This window comes from Sciurus vulgaris, assembly GCF_902686455.1.
Source record: "Sciurus vulgaris genome assembly, chromosome: 11".
NCBI lineage: Eukaryota > Metazoa > Chordata > Mammalia > Rodentia > Sciuridae > Sciurus > Sciurus vulgaris.
Genome location: NC_136472.1, coordinates 113,463,600 through 113,483,873, shown reverse-complemented (window position 1 = coordinate 113,483,873; position 20,274 = coordinate 113,463,600). Strand labels below are relative to the sequence as shown.

At 43.9% G+C, this 20,274-nt stretch overlaps 2 protein-coding genes across 5 annotated transcripts in view; both read right to left on the bottom strand.

The window, feature by feature from the left end:
* The window catches only part of KMT2A (lysine methyltransferase 2A), a 79,871-nt gene extending 68,853 nt beyond the window's left edge, over positions 1-11,018 (bottom strand). For 2 of the 4 annotated variants that reach the window (XM_079105220.1, XM_079105221.1), the window contains exons 1-2: positions 10,460-11,018; positions 8,294-8,392 (exon numbers count right to left, since the gene is read on the bottom strand). In XM_079105220.1, the coding sequence (XP_078961346.1) occupies positions 8,294-8,392; positions 10,460-10,891 (531 nt within the window). In that variant the 5' untranslated portion in view covers positions 10,892-11,018. The remainder of the gene's footprint in view (positions 1-8,293; positions 8,393-10,459) is intronic. The other 2 variants (XM_079105222.1, XM_079105223.1) reach the window with 1 other exon arrangement.
* The window catches only part of CD3E (CD3 epsilon subunit of T-cell receptor complex), a 137,056-nt gene that overhangs the window by 23,525 nt on the left and 93,257 nt on the right, over positions 1-20,274 (bottom strand). The gene's annotated exons all lie outside the window — the stretch shown is intronic.

Below are 20,274 nucleotides of genomic sequence, written 5' to 3'. Positions count from 1 at the left end.
TCTAGTTCCTCTAGCTTATGTAATATATCCTTGCAAAATGTTCTTATAAGTCATACGCACATTTAATTTTCAATTTAGCAGTCACCAATCACCTCCTATAAAAAAAAAAGTCACCACTGTAAACAATGTAAAACATAAATGAAAAAAAAATGATTACCTAGAAATTGTCTATGTCTTGAGAGAATCACAAACTAAAAGGAGAATGACATTCAAAAGTGTCCACGATGAAAGAAAGTCTGGACGTTCTTTGAGGACAGGTATAAAATGCAATAAGAGGAGGAAAGGAGACGTGGAGTTTCAACTAGCACTAAGCATCTGTGAAAGCTTCATGGAAGAATTATGTGGGGATTTGAGTTGAGCCATAGAAGATGAATTAGCTAGGGGCAGGTCAAGAGGGAAAGACTCTAAGGCAAAGAGAAGCTTTAAAATGTAGAAAGGCAGGTCCACAAAGACTAAGAACATCTAACAGCTTGGCATTCAACATAAGTATAGCAGAAAAGAGTGTGTGTTGAGGAGATAAGGTTCAAAATGTAGAAATGAAGGCCCATCTAGACTATGAAGGGCTAAGAATTTTAAATTGTACATTAGTGAAAAGTCAAAGTTTTAGAAAAACAGTGACATTAATCGACCTATATTTAAGAAAACCACTGGCAATACTGTGTAGGGTTTTAAAGCAGAGAGACTAGTTAGAAGATTACCATAATAATCCATGCAAAAGTAATGAATTTCTATTGGGACTGCAGAAACTGAAAAGCAGGGACAGATTAAAGAAATGCTATAATAGTCTAATGGATGTGACTCAGAAATCCATTGGATTGGGGTAAGAACAGGAAGGACTTGATTGGAGAGCAAGAATGAACTGTCAAGTAGATGTAGGTTAAGATTTTAACCCCAGTTTAGCCACATAATAACCATATGACTTTAGGAAAACTACTTGTCTGTGCCTCAGTTTCTTCATCTGTAAATGATGGTGTAGAGTATATTCACAAACTTTTTTTTTTGGTAGTACCAGGGATTGAATCCACAGCCAAGTGCATGCTAGGCAGGCAGTCTACCACTAAGCTACATTCCTTGCTCCCCTTTTAATTTTATTTTAAGAAAGGGTCTCACCAAATTGTCCAGGCTGGCCTGGAACTTGCAATCTTCCTGCATCAGCCTCCTAAGTAACTGGGATTACAGCTGTTTACCACCACAACCTATAATTTTTTTCTTTTTTGTGAAAGGTACAGCAGAACTGTATTTTGCCTTCTACAGTATACTGTCCTCTACTAGTTATTCTTAAACTTTAACCTGCTTTGACTATTTGAGGATTTGGAGGTCTTCTGCAGTACTGAGAATTGAACCCAGGAGAGTTCTGCCTCAGAGCTACCTCCCCATCTCTTCCCTGACAATTATGCAACTCATGGGGGCACTATTTCTTGGTATCCTACCTGCCTGTTTACTTGGCCTTATTCTTTCTTCTCCCTTTTTGCCTTATCTCTAATTACCTTTTAGTTGGACATCAATGTTATCAAGATGAGAGGCCGGCCTTTATTTGGTTCCACTAAACTTACTGAAGAACTCGATACCTACTGGGCGCGGTGGCACACGTCTGCAATCCCAGTGACTTGGGAGGCTGAGATAGGAAGATCAAAAGTTCAGAGAAGTTTCAGCAATTTAGCAAGATCCTAAGCAATTTAGCAAGACCCTGTCTCAAAAATAAAATAAAGAAAAGGGTTGGGGGTATGGTTTAGTGATAAAGTGCCCCTGGATTCAAACCCCGGTACAAAAAAAAAAAAAAAATTGACACCCAAAGCAAAATTAAGAACATTCTCAAGTCAAGATGTTGTGTAGTATTCACATTGGCAAACAGAAATTGCAGTACTCAAATGGGCACACATATTCAGGTATACCTCAAAGTAATAAAAAACAATTATCTTGGTAGAAAAAAATTACAGAACTCACATCCTTTCAATTTCTCTATTCTAATAATAATTAGGGCTTCCCATGCACCAGGCAAAGTGCTAAGTGCTTTGCATGCTGGTCTCAATTAAGCTTCACAATAACCTAGAAACTAGATTATCCCTAATTTACAAATGAAAAAAACTGAGACATGAAGAAGTCAAGAAACTTTCCAAAGTTATCCAGCTAATAAATGGCTAAGATAAGATTTCAATCCAGGCAGTCTAAATTCAGAGCCTAAAGTTTTAGCTCTTAATTACTGTGCTATACTGTCTCACACTATTCCAGATTAGATTATGAGATTCTGCTTCTCCTTTGTAATGATGTTTATATATGCATGAATAAAAAAATCCTAGCCAGAGATTACCAATGGATTTCCTCATTAACTAAGCTTAAAGAGATGTTATCCCAAGATTTTAAGGCTTATAATTAAAGGCAATAATCCAGGGACAATGTTGTGTTTGATCTAAAAATTAGCCAATATTCACAGATGGACAAAAGCTGAATACAGGCATGTATAAATATTTGTTCCTCTAGGAATAAGATGTTTATTATGAATGTGTGACTAACTTCTCCCTAGTTTTTAGAACTGAGATAGTTCAAGGGAGAGCCTAATAAAAAATTTTCTTCAAAAACATTCCTCACAGGTTGGGGTTATAGCTCAGTGGTAAAGCGCTTGCCCAGCATGTGTGAGGCACTGAATTCAATTCTCTGCATCACATATAAATGAATAAATAAATAAATAAATAGTCCATCAACAACTAGGGAAGAAAAAAAAAAAAACAACACTCCTCATTAGTCTTATATTCTCCTGATTCAAAACAGAAAACCATAATTATTTTGGTACTCTAAAATGAGCATGAAACAATGATGCTTCAGCAAAGCACAGACAAGGGTTAGATCTCTCAAACAGTTCAAAGTTAGAAACAGTCACAATTCTCACTGCTGAAAGACATCAAAATATCTCCACCCAAACATTCCAACAAAAATCCATGAAACAGGTAAAATATATGCAAGAAACTCCAATTCCTCAAATAAATGCCAATGAAATAGATCCTGGTACCTAATAAGGTCTTGCTGTAGCAATAATTAAAGGTAATATATCTGGGGAAATCCCTTCAGTCTATTTGTCAAATAGAAAAACAACTACTCATTTCAAGGAAAGGGGAATTTTCATACACTGTATATAAAACTGCCAACTATACATTTACATCTTTGTTAACTGTTTCCTTAAAGCTAAAATTCACCAGGTAGTATATGCAATGTCTAAAAAAGTTAAGCCAAACTTGGTCTCTTAGGAAGTTTTGTACTAACCCCACACGGAGACTTACATCACCTACAACAACTACAATTCACACAACAAAATTCTCCTTTCAAATGTCTTAGTCTTTAGAAGCAACTGTTTCACAGTGGCTCCAGCCTCATGGCTAACTTCCCCTGTTGTGTAACCTGACAAGGTAAAAAGCGCATTGAAATATTTAACAGTGGTGGTATGGATTTCTTTGGATAGGTCAAGAAAAGCAGATCATTCTTTTTAAAAACATAAAGAACCATTTTATGGGAAGTCATTCTCTCAGTCCAAGTGTCTGTGCATTTCCTCAAGGCTTTCTCAGAGACCTTATTGAGGGGGGGAAATGAAAAGGCTGACAAAAGGACCCCTTTTCTCTCCTTATTCCCAGCATAATCTACCTCAGCCACGAGGCCAGTAGCATCTACACTGTCATAAATGCCAGCAATTAGAGAATAAAGCCATAAAACCACCCACTCAGGTATAAGAGTGCAGGCCTCCAGCTTTATTTAATGCATGCCATAAAAGATCCTGTACTTCCTTCTTTCAGGCCTTCTTTCCAACCAATGAAATGACAATAACAACAAAAAAATAGTCCTTTGTCTGCCTACCTCATACTGATGTGATCAATGAAACCATCTGGGCCCAGGTGAAGGATTTAAGAACCTTTTCTTAATAAAAGACTCCCTGTTTCCCCTAGCATGTCACATGTGGATCATGAAGGGATGTGCTGTATTTTGAGCACTAACAGAAACTAAAGTCAAACTACTTTTTCCAGAAAAAAAATTCTGAAATGATTCTAGAAGCTGGCCAATTTCTCACTTCTCAAGAAATATTAGCACTACAAGATTATTCTTTAATTAGCTCAACAATTTCTACAACCTCCTAAAATCTGTTCTAATCTAAGAAGTTAATTCAAATCTCAAAGCTAACTTTTATTCTGTTTCAAAAAATCTGATGTAATTTAGGAGCAATCAATAATTTTATTTGATTGTCTTCACAAATATCACAAGTCTGTGATTTACTCCATGGTAAGATTTCATTCATCAAGCTTCATAAACCAGTCTAGATAAGATCCAAGTCAAGTGCTTTATACTAGTGAACACTTGAGTATCTTCTTTCCTACTAGTGCCTACAGGGTTAAGAATCTGATTAAAATGTAGGTGTATCATGCCAGACTCATTAGTAATTTAACCTTTCTTAATCCCTGAAAATAACATTCAAACAAAGGAAGGTCCCACCCCAGCAATCCTTAAATAAGTTCCTCCCAAAGTAGTGATGGTCACAAAGTTTCCCCACTTCTCAAAGGTCCAAGCCACTGGGCTCTCCACCTTGGCAGAAGAAGAATGAAAAGACAAGATATTCACAAAAGGCTCAATTGAAGGCCTTCAGTTAAGTGCTAGAAGGAAGCTGTGCCAACACTAGTGGAATGTGGGCTGGCTCAAAGAGATCTTAATTAGAAGACCTACAATTAAAACACAGCAAGTATCCAAAAAAGAGATGCACTGCAGTCTGTTATGCCTCTGAGCAAGCAAAGCACGGCTGCCACCTCCTCTAGCCACAGGGCAAGGGAGGCAACTGGTATAGAGTCTGCACAGCTGTTCTCTGGAAGGACAGCTTCAAGGTGAGTAAAGAGATGAGAACAAGTCAAAATGGGAGTATTTTTTCTTAACTTCCAATCAGAAGGTAAATCACTATTATATGAATGACTCCCACAAGGAGAATGTGCCTTAAAATAATTCAATGGAAGGGAAAGATGGAGGCATTTCACATGGTTTTCAGTGAGGTAAAGAGAAGTTCTAAAGACTGAATTTCTAATGCTCAGTACAAACCAAAGTACTTCATTTTAGAACATATTCACTTCTTCCCACAAAGTAGGTACTATCACTTGGACTAATAAATACACTGATCTACTGAATTTTTCTTTTCATTTAAAAACTTAAGGAATATACTACCTAGACTGAAAATAACTACTCTTTTGGATAGCTAAGACTATACAAACAATGAAAAGAAGAGCCAAACAAGAAATTTAGCCAAAGAAAGATGGCTTCTTCACACCAGATAATGTTGGGGGTTCCTACAGGTTCTCAGAACTATGTTTAGAACTTTACCTTTGCTGAGGATATGGCTCGGTTGGTAGAGTCCTTGCCTTGCAAGCACAAGGCCCTGGGTTCAATCTCCAGGACCAAAAAAAAAAGACAAACACAACAACAACAATAACAACTTTACCTTCAAGCCAGGCAGTTGTGTATGTCTATAGTCCTAGCAACTCAGGAGGCTGAGGCAGGAGGATTGCTTGAACCCAGGAGTTCAAGGCCAATTTAGGCAACATAGTCAGACCCCACCTCTTAAAAAAAAAAAAATTCTTCATTTTTCTTTTTTTTTTTTTTTTGGTGCTGGGATCAAACCCAGAACCTTGCCCAAGCTAGGCAAGCAATCTACCACTGAGCTACGTTCCCAGCCCCTACGTTTTTCTTATAAATGAAATTGGCTAACTTCAGTGAAGTCCTTATATTTTTTCCAAAAAATCAAAACTCCCCACCAACTTGGAATTTCTCCTAACAATAATGCCAGTTAAGTGGGCAAATGTACAATCTGATATTAAAAAAAATTACAGTGGCTCATGCTTGTAATCCCAGCAGTTTGGGAGGCTGAGGCAGGCAGATCACAAGTTCAAAGCCAGCCTCAGTAATTTGGCAAGGCCCTAAGCAACTTAGAATAAAAAGGGCTGGAGGTTAGTGGTTAAATATCCCTGGGCTCAATTCCTGGTACCAAAAACAAAAACAAACAAACAAACAAAGTCATCAAACGGGAGCACTGACTCTCACTCTTGAAATAAACACAGAATAAATTCTGACCTAATCGAAAATTTAATATAAGTCAAGATAATGGAACAAAAAGGATTCATAAGCTATTTTGTGCAAACTTTTCATTTTACATATCAGAAATTTAAGGTTAAAAAAAATTGTTGGGCTGGAGTTGTAGCTCAGTGGTAGAGCCCTTACCTAGCACATGTGTGTGTATATATGTGTGTGTGTGTATATATATATATATATATATATATAATTTTTAAAATGAGCCAGGCACCATGGTGCATGTCTGTAATCCCAGCAGTTTGGGAGACTGAGGCAGGAGGATCCCCAATTCAAAGCCAGCCTCAGCAACAGCAAAGTGCTAAGTAACTAATACAAATACAAAATGGGGTGGGGGATGTGGCTCAGTGGTTGAGTGCCCCTGAGTTCAATCTCTGGTACCAAAAAAAAAAAAAAGGAACTGTCAATGGGCACAGTGGTGCATGCCTGTAATCACAGTGATTCCGAGGCTAGCCTCAGCAATTTAGCAAGGCTCTGAGCAACTTAGTGAGACCCTATCTCACAATAAAAAAATAAAAACGGCTGTAGATATAGTTCAGTAGTAAAGGGCCCCTGAATTCAATCACTAGTACCAAAAACAAAAGTGAATTGTCCAAGGTTTCCAAACTAGCCAATGACACAAAAGGGAAGAGAAAAGGCTAAAAATGGGCCTCTGATTTCTCACAGTATGTAATAAAATAAATTCTACTCCTATTATACAGAAAGCCCAAATAGGAGACCAGCAACACCTATGTATTTTTAAAAATAATCCCATCTAGCCAGGGTGGGTAACACACCTGTAATCCCAGAGGCTCTGGAGACTGAGGCAGGATGCAGGAGGTTCACTAGTTCAAAGCCAGCCTCAGCAACTTAATGAGGTCCTAAACAACTCAGCAAAACCCTGTCTCTAAATAAAACACAAAAAGGGTTGGGGATGTGGCTCAGTGGTTAAGCACCCCTGAGTTCAATCTCCAGTACCCCCCCCCAAAAAAAAAAATTCCCGTCTTAACAAAATTTGGTCACAAGGAATTCTTACATATAGTTGTTACCAGAGAGTAATTCAATACAAGTGAAGTTAAGGATCAATGGCAGTAAAGGATAAGTCTCCTTTGGCTAACAGAGTCGCAACGAGGAAGTGATATGGAAGTTCTGTCACCTACTTTCAGAAGTATTAACTTAGGTTTTGTTTTGGGCAACTTCAAGTCATTATTTAATTAAAGAAACCACAATTTAAAGAGGTCAGGATCATTTGGGGTTATATAACCATTTCTTCTTCATGAATCTAGACAAGAGTTGATATGGAGCTGTAAGCAAGTTCTGAGAAGCAATCTTTAGAATTCTATATCAACCCAGGTGAGTCCTAAACTGCCCTTATGGAACTTTATCATTGATTTGCAAGACTATATAAGACTAATATTTAGTTTTTACATTGAAAACTATTAGATCAAAGGAGATCATCACTTTGATTTAGCATTAACGACACATTAACCTATACTAGATTGCCCCCAACTACCACATAAAAAGCTTACCAAGAGCTCATTCAAGCCCAATTCAGAAAAAATACTAAAGATTAATATAAGGAGTCAACCACTTTTCTCACAGTTAAGTTGCAACTACTGTTCAGGCAAAAGTTTAAAAAAAAAAAAACCCTCTTATTAATATTTAAGTTAACTGCAACTCCTTGACAAGCTTTACATTATACACTAACGTGAAGCAAAATATATCATCAGTTTTCAATCATTTCATACCACAAGAAGATAAGGAAATATTAGCACCTGATTAGAACTTTTAAGGTGAATTTTCAATGACCAACAGATAAAATATTCTGGTGCCCAGACATTAGGTCCCTGAATCCAGGTATGTCTCTTTCTAACCAGTCTCTTGAAAAGCTATGATTGGACACTGTCAGCATAAAACTTTGCTTTAGATAAAATATGTGATAACATTTGCAAGGTGAAATTTGGTCCTTCAATACAAAGTATATAAGCATGCTAAACAAGAAGAAAATGCTTCTTAGGATCCCCTTAAAACAGACTAACTTCCCTAATAGAGACTTTTTTTATTATACTCAAATATACATGGGGCTAAAATTCTACAAATAACCAGGCAAGTCTCAGTTTCGAAAATATGCAGGTAAATGAAATGTAAGTCTTTTTTTTTTTTTTTTTTTTTTTTTGCTGCTGTATCTTTTAAAAAAGCAAAATCAACTCACATTTAAGCACCAACTCCATGCAAGTAACCTGAACGGTTCAGTCTTTTTGTCATGTATGAGGCCTTTGGTTCTCCAACTACATGGGATCTGTGTTGTTAGCTTAAAAAATACAGAATTGGCCTTTCAAAAAAAAATAATAATCTACAGCAACCAATAAATAGTCTCAAACAACCCTGCTGACTGCAGCTGCCTTCTGAAGGCTGGGAAAAGGAGGTGGAGATAGAGCAGAGAGGCAGGGAGAGGGGACGCTGCAGCTAGCTACATAGCAAGGAACACGCCCCCATCATGTCCTCCTTGCTCTGTCAGAAGGCGGTTGTTGTCAGTCTCCTGATCAGGCTGCCTTGGAAACATTTTTAAAAAGAAGGCAGGAAGACTAACACTAAAAAATGTCAGCTCCTTGAAAGAAGGGGCCAGGGTCCCTGGGATCTCCTCCCTCCCGGTCTTCCCAGGATCTTTCGGTAAATCTAAAGGGGTGCAGGGCACAAAAGACACGAAGGGGTTTGCCCAGGATATTTTGTGTGCACCAACGGCAGAGCACGCAGGAAACGGCTGGTTGTTATCTTTCCCTTTCTGTTTCAATCAAGAGCACTCCAGAGCAGCAACCCCCTACCCCCCTTCTCCTCAGCCCCTAGCAGCTGCTCTTCCTCCTCCTAGCATCCCCCATCCCGTTCTTCCCCCCTCCCCTGTGTTTCAAACTCCCCCTTCTGCATCCAATGGAAAACAAATGCGCAACGCCACTGGCTGAACCTGAACTCAACTTCCCTTCCCAGGGCAACTTTCCATTTTGCTGAAGGAGGCTGCATAATGACTATCAAAGCATCCCCATTCTAGCCCCTTTATTAATGGGGAAGGGGCAAAGATCTGGCCCTTCATTCAACATGGGTTCCCTTCTAAGAATCAGAGAGATAAACCTAACGCCTCCCTCTAAGGAATAACTTAGCTTCATAATCCTCCTCTTTCTCCCAACCCTAAGCAACCACCAGCACCACACTAAAGTAAAACTGTCCCTTACCTACTCTCCTCAGCCTAACCCGGCTTCCCCCACCCCTTGCAAGCCCCAGGATTGGCCTAGGAAAAGGTGGATCAATAATGAAATGACGAGAAAAAGAAGGGTGGGAGGGAGCTAGGGCTGGAGACTGCGTGCTCTCAGGCGCAGTGGGTGGGGTAGGAGAGCAGCTGCTTCCCCTGGGAGGATGCAGCCCAAGTACCCCTACAAACATCTCCCATCACAGGGCCCCCTTCCCCAGAGCTGGAGGGAAGTCTGCTCCTCTCCAAGGGAGTGCTGGAAAGCTGCTCTTCTCAAAGCCTAGGGGACGCCGGGCTATTTCCCCTCAAAGATGCCACTGATCCTTCATTCTGAAGGAGGGACTGGGTGGAGTGAAGGTAGAGTAATTCCCTGCTACCAGTGGGCTAGAAACTAGCTCTGGAAGATGGGCTAAGAGACCACTGCAGGAGGAGAGCACCGTTATCTTCGAAGGGAAGGAGGTGAGGGTTGGCAAGGTGGAGAGGAAAGGAGATTTCCCCATGGGGTAGGGCGGGACGGGGGAGGATCTGTCTGCTGGGGGTGGGGTGGGGGTGGAGGTGAAGGAAGGGGGAGTGGCTGGCAAGGTAGGGACCTGGCCGGGGTTGAGGCGAGGGCTCGTCAGGTTTTCGGAAGCAAGGTGTTGGGAAGGGACCTCGATTCCCAGGGGCTACAAGAACGTGGCCCTGGACGAGACTACCATCCCAGAGATGCCCGAGAGGAAAACTGCCCTAGGAGTAACACATCTGCCCAAAGAGGGAGGCGGGGATGTGGCGGGATCAGGTCTCTAGCAGGGAGGGAGGGAGGAATCTTGCTCGGATGAGGTAATCTGTGAAAGGGAGGAGGGGTTCAGGCCCGGGATGGGAAACCCCGGCGAGGGGGTCTGTGCCAAGGGATTTGGGAAAGGGTCCGGGGGAGGAAGGTGGAGGGCAAACGCCCTTAGCCAGATGGGTTCAAAGCCCGGGGTGGGGGCGTCTGGGGTCTGCAGCCCTGTATGGGAGTCCTAAGATGGGAGGGCCATTTGCCCGGGTCAGGGACCCCAGGATGGTTCCAGAATTGGGATGCTCCTCAAACATGGATGGGGGAGGGGAAGGGGCTCCGCAGAGGGTCGAGACCCCGGACCTGGGGGTTCCTCGCCCCCTTACCTCTCCGCTGCCGCCTCCCCCGCCGCTCTCCCCAAACACTGCCCGGAACCGGCGCAGGTTGGTGCCGATGGCGGCCGAGACCTGCAGCGCCGCGTCGAAGCCCGGGCCCACCCGGAGCAGGGCCGGCCCAGAGGAGGCTGAGGACGATGACGAAGACGAAGACGAGGCGGACGACGAAGAGGCTGCTGAGGCGGCGGCCGCTCCCCCTGGAACCCCAGCCCCGCTGCTTCCCGCCGCCGCCGCCGCGGCCGCCACAGCCGGGGGGGAGGGGGGCGCCCCGGGGCCGCCACCGCCGGCCGGGGGCCCGGGGGGAAGCAGCAGGGCCGGGACGCGTTGCCGCGGGGCGCCCCCTAGGCCCCGGCGCCCCCCGCCGCCGCCGCCCCCGGTGGTCCCGGGTCGGGCGGGGAAGCGCCACCGACAGCTGTGCGCCATGTTCGCCCCGTGAAGTGAAGCAGCGAGAGGGAGAGGCGACAACACAGGGGGGCGGGGAGGCGAGGGGGGGTGCCGAGGGCCCCGGAACCTGCCTAACCCGCTCGGCGCCGCCCGACCGCCCTCACCCGGCCCGCCGCTATGCAGAGCGCCGGGCCGCGCTCGCCAGCCCGGCAATCTGTATACAGGCCGCGGGCCTCCGCCTCTGACGCCGGGCCGCTGCTACTCCATGCCGAGGCCCGGGCTGCCTCCTCCTGCCCGCCCGCCCGCCCCGCAACCTGGATAACTGTATGCCCCGCCCTCCGGGAGCGGCATTGCTAGGGAAAAGGAGGGGGGAAGGAAGCCCAGGAGTCCGGAGCGGCGCGCGGGTTCCGGGGAGAGGGGGAGGGGGCGAGGGCAACTGGGAGGATGGAGGCGGAGGGAGCCGGGCCGCCTGCAGCCTCGAGAGCCGAGAGGCCGATTACACACGTTCCCGGGACGCGCTGGGAATCGAACCGCCCGGGAGGGCAGCTTCCAGTATAGCGCGGCTGCTGGGTCGGGGAGGAGTGAGCCTTCTCCTCCGCCTCAGGGCACGGATACGAGCGGGGTTAGCCCGAATCGAACGCCACTGGAATAAAAGAGCTCTTATTGTACTACATGCAAAACAGAAGCGTTGCCCAGTTTACTATATGCAAAATAGGCAGGCCCTCGGTGAACGCGCCTTAAAAAATAAGAAAAAGGAACCCCTCCCATCTTCGTGCTGGAGCTCTCTCCAAAATGCACACCAAGTGGCAGGTCTCCCGCCACCTCCTGGCCCTACTGTGCACATGGGGCCGAGGAGCTTCTGGCTTTCGTGCCCTTCTGCGGAGTTGGGTAATGTTTCTCCAGTCCAGACATTGGGGCCACAGCGTGCTCCGCTAACGACGCGGTGTTACAACGAAGCTGAAGCTGGGTGGCTAACGGGGCCTGGAGGGAAGAGGCGGGCAAAAACGCCCCCGCCCCTTCTTCCTCCGGTCCCTGCCTGCCGCTGCATGCAAAGCAGACCCTAATGTATGCACGCAGAGGGAGGGGGGCTCGCGAGCACGTTTCTGATTAAGAGAGGGGGAGGAGAAGAGCGTTGGGCATTATGATACACTGGATGGAAGGGGCCCGCCGGCGGCGAGCTGTGTGCGCGGGGTTAGCTTGCTGAAGGGGGGAGGGGGAAGGAAGGAGGAGGGATAGGGCGGGGGATGAATATCCACCGGATTTACTTTATTGCGGGAAAGAGGGGAGGGCGCCTGTAGCAAGGCGTTAGAAGCCTGCAAGGCTGGGAAAGCCGCGAAGGGAGGGAGGGGTTTGTGCCGGGAGAACTTGCGTTGGTTGAAGCTGGGGGATCGATACACAGCCAGCAGGCCCCGGGGCAGCCTCAATCCCCCGCAGTTGAGGTGGAGTTCGCTGGAAGGTCACGCAGCCTTTCTGGACTCCCGCACCCGGACAGCGCACTGCTTGTAATATTACAGCCTGGGGCGGCGAATTTGGGAAGGAGGGGGAGGGTCGTGGTGAGCAGGTTGCAATCAGCTCTGGCCCTCTGGAGGGTGCGCTACACGCCTCCAGAGAAGGTCCACGGCCTCCTGGTGCTGAAAACCTACGTCCTTCCAACATTTGTGCAGAGCGAATGATGGGGTGGGAGATGGAGGGGAGCAGATAAAGGGAGGAGACACAAGCAAACCCCAACTCCCCGAACTCGTCCCGGATCGATCATCGTTCCAGCAGGGCAGGATGGGGCCCAGCTGGTTTGCAAAGCGCACACTCACACAACGCACGCACAGAACCAGATTCCGTTGTTACATCGCGTGGTTTACTAGGTGCAAAAAGGGTGGGAGAAGCGGGAGAGTATTAAACGGCAGTCCCAAGACTCAGCTTGGACATAGACACCCCATTGTGGACGATTTCTCCACTGCAATGTATTTAACGTTGGGCTCTGGGGTTTCTGCTTCAGTGTAGCTGCACTGATCAGTTACAGATTGGCGACCACGTGGATTCCCTCAAGCATCCTGATTTGTTCCTTCTTTCACTCTGTCTCGCTTATTTTTCTTTTGTATTTGCCGCCCCCCCCCCTTCTTTAATATGCATAACGGTCTGCAGAGGTAGTAGGCAGGGGACCGAGTGACAGGCTTTATATAACTGTGTCAACAGGATTTCTTCCCGCCCTCCACCCTTGAGAAAACATAAACTGACTGGGTTCTGAGTAACCTCACTTCAGGCTCGCTTCATTTAGCACAGGTGGGAGGTCTGCAGGTTGGGTGGCAGCAACAAGAAGGAAGAATGTCTTTGAAGATTGTGAAGACGCAACCCTCTGGGCAGGAAAAACTCCTTGAGAAATCATCTAGTTTGTGTCTTTGCCTCTAGACTAGTCCAAAAGGAGCCTGAAAAAAAAAAAGGTTTTTTTGTTTGTTTGTTTGTTTTATTGTTGGAGTTTCTAGGGCAGAAATAACAATAGCAACTAACACTTGTTGAGTGCTCTCTGTGGGCCTCAGGTTTTTGTTGTTGTTGTTTTGGGTTTTTTTTTTATTTGTTTTTTTGAGAAGAGAGAAAAGTTAATTTATTGGAACATTGAAGCTTTCTATCAGGGCCCACCCATTTTACTTCAGCATCCAGGTGAAAATCCATACCCAGTACAGGTGACACAAAGTTCTATCACAGTGGATGTGAGTCTCAGTATTTTATGTGCATTCAATTCTCACCAATCCTATGAAATTCTGATTTTACAAGTGGGAAGCCAAGCCTTAGCGTCCAAGGCCACACAAATAATTAGTAGGACCAAAACTCACTAAGATCTGACACCAATATCCGCTAATCATACTGCTGATCATGAAAAAACATTCTTGGGGCTGGCAGCATGACTTATTGGTAGAGAGCTTGCTCAGGTGGGTTCCCTCCCCAGCACCAAAGGGGGAAAAAAAAAAAAAAAAGGTGGGAGAGGATTCTAGACTTATTCACAAGGTGCCTTAAATTATAGGGACTGTATTTATTTTAATTCATTTTTATTGAATACCTAATACATTCAAATGATTGAAATTTTAAAACCATTTAAAGCAATTTAAAACCATTTTGAACCATCTCCCCCAATCCTCATATCTTACCTTTTGTAGCAGGAAATGTTATCAGTTGTATATGTCCAGAGATAATCTATGCCTACTCAAACAAATACACATAGAAGTTTTTCTGTAAAAGAAAGCGTATTAAATCTACTTCATGTATCTCAATTATTTCACTTTATATAACTTGTAAATCATTTATCTGTAGACACTTTCTCTATTCTTAAGGCTGTTTGAAATAAAGGTAGCTTAATTTAACCAGTTCTTTATTGGTGAGCACTAAATTTGTTTCCAATATGTTGAATTTCAAACAATGCTGCAGGGCACAACCTTGAATATATATCATTTTGCAAATCTGCAAATATATCTGTAGTATATATTTCTAGAAGTGAAATAGCTGAGTCAAAAGATGTGTACATTGGTAATCCTGGTAGATATTACCATGTTGTCCCCAGTAAAGGTTTTACTGATTCATAAAACCTCCAGCAATGTTTGAGTGCCTTTTTCTCCTCTCCCTTCCTGAAAGCATTTTTTAACCTTCTTGATTGTTGCCAACCTAATAAAAATACACATATTTTAAATTTTTTCCAAATAACACAACTAAACTTTTAAGACAGAATCCCAAATTTTGCCCATTTCTGCAAATTCCCAAATTATTTCTGGCTTCAAAGAGACCTCCAGATGTTTGCTACTTTTTCCTCTCCCCCAAGATTTCTCATTGCAAAACAATATTGTAGAGGAACTAACATGGGCTCAGAGTCACAATTAATGACCAATTAATGTTTGTAGAATAAATGGCCCTTCCTGGCTGCACTCTTGGACCTTGGGATTCATACCCCAGGGGTCTGGTTTTATCAGAGGATTTTGGCAGTTGCATGTACTAGGCCGTTTTTTTTGTTGTTGTTGTTGCTGCTGTTGTTTTACATTTTATTTAAAATCAGTTAAATTGTCTCCATTTGAAATTGTACCAGTGATCAAGTTCACATTTTTCAAGGAAAGAATATGATAGGCATAATTATTATTTAATTATGGTTGTTTCACCTTGCAGAAACTTGAAGGAAATGTTGCACTAAAGCATTTTTCCCCCTCTCTTCCCAGTTGCCTATAAATTATACTCTCATAACAGACTTCTGATGGGTATCTTTACCTTCAACCTCTGTCCTTTCTAATTTTCATTGTTTTATTTATTCAGCAAGCACGTACTCTATATCAAGTACTATTAGAGTTGAAGACACAAATCTTGCTGGACGTTGTGGTGCATGCCTGTAATCCTAGCAACCTGGGAGGCTAACACCGGAGGATCTCAAGTTCAATACCAGCCTCGGCAACTTAGAGAGACTCTGACTCAAAATTTAAAAATAAATAAAGAAGTATGCTATCTCAAAACTTCCACAGAAACCCAAAAAACGTTTTGATTTCTCAAAAAGAGTACTTCAGTGCTATGTCATATAAGGTACACGTAGGCTAGTATCAAAAGGCAACTAGCCAGGTCACATTAAGGAGTTTAGATTTATCTTATAAATATGGAAAAATTTCAAGCAGGGTCCAAATTGAGAATTAGTGTGACAGCATGGTGGCAGCTGTGTGTAAGAAGGCAGGCTGACAGGGAGACTAGAGGCAGAAATGCAGGTAGGGTATTTCTGACCTCTTCCAGAGCCTCAAACCCATGTATCCATATGCACTAATCCAGGCGTGGATAGTGAATGGAGTGGAAATGAATGCGTAGGAATGAGGACAGAGTCCAGAGAAATTTGGCAAACAGAATGACTTCTGGTGTCTGCTGAGATGGAGGGGATACAGAAGAGGGCCTGTCTCAGGTTACCAACTAGGGTAGACAGGGATGATGGAGGTAGCACCAACTAAGAAAAGAATAGGAGGAAGGGGAGGTTTTTGCTTAGAGGTGATCAGTTTGGTTTGGAGCAGTTGAGTTTGAGATGCCTGCAGGACCTACGGGGTAGTGGGGTCTGTCTAATAGGCAATTGGATAAATCAGAAGAGAGCTCGGAAGAAAATGAAGACCTGAGACTGAGCAGCACAGAGATAGCACTTAAATCCACAGGCATGGATGAGATCCCACAAGAATGTATATAGCACACAGAGGCAAAGGATCAAGCATAGAACCATAAGAAGCCCAGATCTGTGGGAAGGGTTAGCCCAAAGTACCCAGAGGAAGGAGGTGGAGAAAGAATGGGCCCAGTGAGGCAGAAGGGGCAGGAGGGAAACCAAAGGAGAAAGAGCTTCAGAGGAACCATAAACGTCAAATGCAGCACAGAGGTCCAGAAGCAAAGGGGGTGAAGAGTGTTCATGTGTTCAGAGGGAAGCCACAGGTGATGTCTGTAAGAGCAGGTGTAGGGGAAAAGTGAAGTCCCAAGTCAGACTGTTAGGTAAGGAGGGAATGGGGAAGGCGAGGAGGAGCAGGGGAGGTAACTCTGAGGAGGTGTTGTTGAAGGAAAGGAAGGAACTTTTAGCTGGAGCTCTTTAACACATGGTTAAGAATTGATTTATTTTATTTTATTTTATTGGTACTAGGTATTGAACCCAGGGCACTCTAGCACTGAGCCACATCTCCGGCCCTTTTTATTTATTTATTTTTTGAGACAGGGTCTCACTAAGTTGCTTGGGGCATTGTTTAGTTGCTGAGGCTGGCCTCAAACTTGTGATCCTCCTGCCTCAGCCTCCCGAGTCTCTAGATTACAGGTGTGCACCAACACGCCTGGCAAGTTTATTTTTTAAATTAATTTTTTGTTATTATAATAGTGAGATATGTAAGGTAATAATTTCAAATCTTATGGAAGAGCAAAGTAAAAAGTCTAAATATCCCTTTCTTCCCTCCAACAGTAGTCTAACTTCCAAGAGGCAGTCATTAATAAGTTTGTTGTCTGGTATTTCAGAATAAAGTATGTGTGAATGAGGGGAAGGGAGGGGGATGGGAATAGGAGAGACAGTAGAATGAATCAGACATAACTTTCCTTTGTTCATATATGAATACACGACCAGTGAAACTCCACACCATGTACAATCACAAGAATGGGATCCTAATTAGAGTAAGTTTCACTCCGTGTATGTTCAGTATATCCAAACAGGGCTGGGGTTGTGGCTCAGTGGTAGAGTACTTGCCTAGCATGTGTGAGGCACTGGGTTCAATTATCAGTACCCCATATAAATAAATAAATAAATAAAAACTAAAGGTCCATCGACAACTAATAAAAAATATTTTTAAAAATATCCAAATATATTCTACTGTCATGTATATCTAAAAAGAACAAATAAAGAAAAAAGCCTACATGTGTACACCTATATCTTTTTAATCACTATGATCACAAACCACTATGCTTGGTTTCTTAATCATTTTGACAATGTGTCCCAGTAGCCCTTCCTTATCTTTCTGTCCTTATCTCCTGCCTTTCTGTCATGGAGCTCATTCTATCCCTATTGCTTTGACCTCCTTGCAGTTCCTGGAACACGGCAGGCACACTTACACCTTAAGGCTTTTGCACTTGCTGTTCCCTTTGCCTGGAATGTTCTTCCTCCAGATATCCTCTTGGCTCACTCTCTCACTTCCTTTAGATCTCTGCTTAAATGTCTCCTCCTCAGAGGCCACCTCTGTCATTCATAATACCTCATCCCACTTCATTTTCTTCCACAGCACTTATTACTGCATATTTGTTTAATATCAGTGTCTCCCATGTGGAAGCTCCACAAAGGGGGGGGTCTTTTTCTGCACCCAGAGTCTAGAACAGAAGGGGACCCTTAATAGATACTCAATCAAATATGCAGAAGCATGGAGAGCTGCCATAGTACAGTCTTAAGGATGACAACATAGTGATTAAGAGTGCAAGCTTGCCAGGTGTGGTGGCACACGCCTGTACTACTAGCACTTAGGAAGTTAAGACAAAAGGAGCTTAAGTTTAAGGCCTTCCTTGGCAATTTAGTAAGCCTGTAAGAAACTTAGCAAGACCCTGTCCCAAAATAAAAAATAAAAGGGATGGGGATGTTGCTCAGTGATTCAATCCCTAGCACCAAAAAGAGAAAAGAAAAGAAATGCTCAAGCTGGGTGCGGTGGTGTGTGCCTGTAATTCCAGTGGCTTGGGAGACTGAGGCAGGAGGATTTCGAGATCAAAGCCAGCCTCTGCAAAAGGCAGGCACTAAGCAACTCAGTGAGACCCTGACTCTAAATAAAATCCAAAATAGGGCTAGGGATGTGGCTCAGTGGCTGAATGCCTCTGAGTCCAATCCCTGGTACCCAACCCCCCAAAAAATGTTCATTGCTGTTATTGGTAGTATTCTTTTTCTTTCCTTCCTTCCTTCCTTCCTTCCTTCCTTCCTCCCTCCTTCTTTCCCTTTCTTTCTTTCTTTCTTTCTTTCTTTCTTTCTTTCTTTCCTTCCTTCCCTCCCTTCCTCCCTCCCTCCTTCCTTCCTTTCTTCCTTCCTTCCTCCCTCCCTCCCTCCCTCCTTCTTTCCCTTTCTTTCTTTCTTTCTTTCTTTCTTTCTTTCTTTCTTTCTTTCTTTCTTTCTTTCTTTCTTTCTTTCTTTCTTTCTTTCTTCTTTCCTTCCTTCCTCCCTTCTTTCCTTCTTTCCTTCCTTCCTTCCTCCCTCCCTCCCTCCCTCCCTCCTTCCTTCCTTCCTTCCTTCCTTCCTTCCTTCCTTCCTTCCTTCCGCTTATCTATTTATTTTGTTGTAACCCAGGGCCTCACACGTGCTAGGTAAGTGCTTTACCACTGCACCACACCCACCAGTCCTATTGGTAGTTTTCTAGAAAAGCAGCCTGGAAGCTTTCCATCCATGGCCCCACTCACCGAGTTCTTCTTCACCACTTGGATGCCTCCTTCTCAATTTTCTTTCTGTCTTTCACCCTTAGACACTGGTGTCTCCAGAGTGTTTGTCATTTCTCTCATTCTCTTAGAATGATCTCACAGTTTTAACTACTACCCAGGCTGCAGAGTGCCATAACTGCCACCCAAACCACACTGCTCCCTGGGGCCTCAGACTCTTGCATCCAACTGCTCTGAGCATTTCCATTCTAATTACTTGGTAGGTTACATGACTCACTAAAGTGTGGGTTCCTCAGGGGCAGGAATAGTTTCTTGGTTATCTTTATCTCTGCTCCTCCAGGCAGGTGTTCTTGGTAGGTCCGCTTTGTAGGTGTTCACAGTCTAGTGAAGGAAACAAACGATACATAAATAACTAGATGAAATCAGCTGGAGATGAGTGCTATGTAGGTAGGATAAAAGTAAAGAGCTGAAAAAGCTGTGGGGTGCAGCTGATAAAAGCTGGCCATGCTTTGGGTTAAGGTGATATTTGAAAAGAGTATCGAAGGAAGTAAGAGAGTGAGCTAACTGATGTCTAAGAGAAGAGCATTCTAAGTGTAAATCAGCAAATACAGAAGCCCTGAGGTGCAGCGTGTTTGGGGGAAGATTTGGGGGACAACAGAGAGGCCCAGTGTAGCTGGAGGAAGGGGAATGAAGTGGGTAGGGTCAGTGAGATATGGGGAGATGGTTTCAGATCATACAAGGACTTAAAATTAGGTTAGAAAGTCAGGTAGTGTAGGCCTATCATCCCAGTGACTCAGGAGCTGAGGCAGGAGGGTCACAAGTTCACAACCCACCCTGGCAACTTAGAGAGGCCATGTCCCAAAATAAAAAATAAAAAGAACTGGGGAATGTAGCTCAGTGACACAACATGTGCCTGGCATGCACAAGGCCCCTGGTTTCAATCCCCAATATCGCAAGAAAATAAAGTTGAGAAGCCATTGGAAGGTTTTGAATGAAGGAGTGATATAAAGTACAACTTTGTATTTGAAAGGATCACTCTGGTTATTGTTAAGAATAGATCCCAATGGCTCAGGAGGCTGAGGCAGGAGGATTGTGAGTTCAAAGCCAGCCTCAGAAAATTAGGCCCTAAGCAACTCAGAAAAAAATTGTTTCTAAATATTTAAAAAGGGCTGGGGATGTTGCTCAGTGGTAGGTACTCTTGGGTTCAATTCCCAGTACCCATCCCCCCACACACAGGAAAAAGAATAGATTATAGAGTTGGGGATGTTGCTCAGGGGTAGACACTAGTCATGCATTTAGCTCTGAGTTCCATCCCAGGGTCATTACCAAGAATAGACCATAGAAAAACAAGGGTGACAGTGGAAAGAGCAGTCAAAAGTTTACTGCAGGGGTCTAGGTGAGAGCTGATGGTGCCTTTGCCTTGGGTAATCTTTTGGTAGAAATGAGAAACTGCCAGATTCAAGATCTATTTCAAGGACAGAGTAAAGATTTGCTGAGATATTAATTATAGGGCAAAAGAGAAAGAGAGGAGGCAAGAACAACTGGATCAGTAAATGAAT